This window comes from Notothenia coriiceps, unplaced genomic scaffold, assembly GCF_000735185.1.
Source record: "Notothenia coriiceps isolate Sejong01 unplaced genomic scaffold, NC01 NC01_scaffold00002811, whole genome shotgun sequence".
Taxonomy (NCBI): domain Eukaryota; kingdom Metazoa; phylum Chordata; class Actinopteri; order Perciformes; family Nototheniidae; genus Notothenia; species Notothenia coriiceps.
Genome location: NW_011335512.1, coordinates 1708 through 5264, shown reverse-complemented (window position 1 = coordinate 5264; position 3557 = coordinate 1708). Strand labels below are relative to the sequence as shown.

General features: G+C 41.1%; 1 protein-coding gene across 1 annotated transcript in view; it reads left to right on the top strand.

The window, feature by feature from the left end:
* Positions 1-1648: 1648 nt before the first annotated feature.
* The window catches only part of LOC104940858 (pyridoxal-dependent decarboxylase domain-containing protein 1-like), a gene marked incomplete at both ends in the record, with an annotated part of 3043 nt that continues 1134 nt past the window's right edge, over positions 1649-3557 (top strand). Inside the window, one exon of the mRNA XM_010765857.1 lies at positions 1649-1697. Within this exon, the coding sequence (XP_010764159.1) occupies positions 1649-1697 (49 nt within the window). The remainder of the gene's footprint in view (positions 1698-3557) is intronic.

Genomic DNA, 3557 nt, shown 5'->3' with positions numbered 1-3557 from the left:
AAGTTGTAAATGCGCTGCTGCTCTCGCTGATACTTGCATCTGCCATAGTGTGTGTGTTGGTGGTGGGCGTTGCCGTGTATATGTGTGTGTTAGCCTTAGCAAGTGTTTGTGTGTCTGTGTATTTTCCCCATAAGGCAAGACCCGCCCAACTCTGTCTCTGATTGGCTTACCCTGAAATGTTATCCCGCGTTAACCAATCATTACTCCTCTCTGGTCACTTTCACTTTTCCATGGTACTGTGAGTGGACATCGCTGTATTCGCCTGTAAATTACATCCGCAGGGAGATTCGGTTCAGTTGGATCACATAATGTATGAATGGGAATAGTTAACTAGTAACGTTATTAGTTACCGCAAAAGGTAGTTGTGTGCGTTAGTTTGTAACGCGTTAGTCCCAACACTGGTAAACATACACCTGATCACCTGAGAGCTGCTGTTTCATTCAGACTGTTTAAAAAAAAAACAACGGTCTGATTTTAACAACTCAATGTGTGATTGTTATAGCAGTAATATTAGACACTAATAATACAGTAAACTATTAATACTGTACATATTATTGTTTGCCCGTGGGATTAGGATTATCGGTAGTGAGAGCAGTGCTGCATTTTCCTCCGGTCGGATGTGATATAAAAACAAAGCGATTATTTTTGTTGTTGTAAACTCACGTGGATTAAACTACATGTATTAGTGCATTCATTTCAATTCGCGAACATATGATACATTAAATGATCGTGAGGATGATGATTGAAAATCGTTTGTTTGAGCCGGGCTGCATTTCCTGATGAAAAAACATAGCGATGGTTTTGTACTTACGCCAACGTGAATTAAACAACATTATTTTGTTAAATAAAAACATGGTGATGTTTTGTAAATGATTACATGTCTCTTATTTAGCACAGAATATGATCCTATCCGTGACATTATGGATCTTAACAAATATCCGCTATATCAGACACCTGCTGATCTATCAGCTGTTTATTTCACATGAGTTCCAGGTTGGCAGCTTTTCACGGCTCCTCCTGGTGGATCCATGATCCATTGCAGCTGGTTTAATTAAAATTACATTTATTTATCAAGGGGGCATATCAAGTCCTGCGGGGGGGTTTTCCTTTTCAGCAGGGGCCCACCCCGTGCATATCACCGACCCGCACGGGTAGGCGTCTGAAATGAAGCGCTACAACTGTAGTTTGAATGACTTTGTATGCTGCAGGGTAGCTTGTGAATTTACTCCAGGTAGAACTAAAGTATTACAAATAATTAGTGGAGTAGAAACACATTATTTACCTCTGAATTATACTAGAAGTACCAAGTAGCATAAAATGGAAACACTCAAGTAAAGTACAAGTATCTCAAAATGATATTTTAGTACAGTAGGCTACTTGTGGTACTACACCGATTTCCAAATAGGCGAGTGCTGTTGTTCCAGTATCTGATTGTGCATGCTGACTTCAGGGAAGTAAAGACTTCAGTCATTCTGTTAATAAATCCAACATCCTTCAGCAAAACTGAACTGCAGTCAATGAGCGGGCCCTGGAAAGACCTGCTGCAGATGACTCTGATTGCTGGCCCTGATCATTCTGTATAGTATGAAGTCCTTGTTCTGCTAGAGAAATATTAACCTTTATTATGTTATTGTGTTTTGTTCTCCAGGGTCAACCTGGCAACGCTGGCTCTGGGTCAGGCCTCCTCTGCCATCATGGTAATGTAAAAAATACTCCCGTCTACTTAAATGTGGATTGTAATCCAATACATGCTTAGTCTAATTCGACCAATATTTCCTCACAATAGCTAGCTGTCTATTCTGTGCGTGCGCTGAAAAGAAACGAGGTATATATATACAGTCCTAGCTCTGTAAATGGGGAAAAAAATGAAGTTTCACAGAGATCCGTATTCCAAAATAGGCCAGTCTATTTATATTTTGCATGCGTAGTGTGCACAGTAATAGCTTAGTGTCTATATTCTTTAATGAATAACAGATTCACAATAAATTACTGATGGCATTTATTTTTACCAGTACCAGCTGGTGGTTGCTTATTTTTGTTATCCCTTCCTAGCCCCTTGTAGTCCTTAGATGTTACCTTACCATTTTACACAAACTGTGGAAAAGTAGTATAATATAACTATTGCTACCAACAGGCTAAAACGTGTATGGGAAGGTTGTTGGTCCAGTTGTTCCTTACATGAGTAGAAGCTGACATGAGGATTCTTTAGCTGGTGTAAACATATAAAGTGGATATCTTCCAAAGTCACACTGTTCCTATTGGAGATTGCACAGATTGTTTGCTGAACTGTGGCAAATGGACATGAAGCGAGAACTAGTTTATCATGACTTACTTTGGATATTACCAACTTGTTTGGACTCCTTTTAAGCCTTATTAGCTCTGGTCCGACTCTGGGATGTATATATATCTTTTAAACCAAGACAGTGGGTATCGTCATTCCAACATGTTGAATTTCAAACAATAACATAAGAAACACCACCCAGCTCAGTAAGTAACATCAAAGTCATAAGTTAGAAAAAGCAATCAAATAAATGTCAATTATGCTTGACAGTTGACAATGCTTTAAGAAAACAAACAGCATCCTTCACAGCTCTCCAGAGGGTTTACTTTATTGTGTTACAAACAGTGTTGCAGCTCATCCCTTAAAACGGAAGCTTCAAATTGCTGATAATAAGGGGGAGATATGAAGGGGATATTTCAAGCTTTATCAACTAAGATTTGTGAGAAAATGTTTTCAACTTTTAATTGACTGAATGTATTTGAAAAGTGAGCTTATTAACACATGAATACTACTGCGTGATATATGTTCATATATATGTTTAAGAAGTACAATATAGGAAAAGCTCAAGTTTCAGGTGTGGGACATGTCCCATTATACTTTTAGAATTTGATGAGGGCCAATTAAAAGTGGACAATCAGTCGGTGCCCAGGTTGTAGTTTGGACACCCCTGTTCTAGGTCATTCAAACAGCTAATAGAATATAATAGAATCGGAGAGATGAAACCCATCTTTAATTGCCTCACATGCAGAGCACACAGCACACAGTGAAATTTGGCCTCTGCATTTAACCCATCCTAGCACCAGGAGTCTAGTACCAGGAGCAGTGGGCAGCTATTGTTCAGCGCCCAGGGAGCAATGTGAGTGGGGGGGGGAGGGGGTTGTCTGGTGCCTTGCTCAAGGGCACCACGGCAGGGCCCAGGAGGTGAACTGGGACCTCTCCAAGTAGCAATCCACAGAGTCCACAGGGACTTGAACCGGCAGCACTACGGCTCACAGTCCAAACCCCTACTGACTGAGCCACTGCCTGATCATGGCCTGATCATGGCCTGATCATGGCTGATCATGGCCTGATCATGGCCTGATCATGGCCTGATCATTGGCTGATCATGGCTGATCATGCCTGATCATGGCCTGATCATGGCTGATCACGGTTGACACTAAGGCACTTCAGGGTAATTTCACTCAGTTAGAAACCTTCCTAAGGAAAAAGAATAGTCAACCGCAGCCACATACACCTTTGACACCTGCCAACTTCTGAGACAGCCACCCCCCCCCCC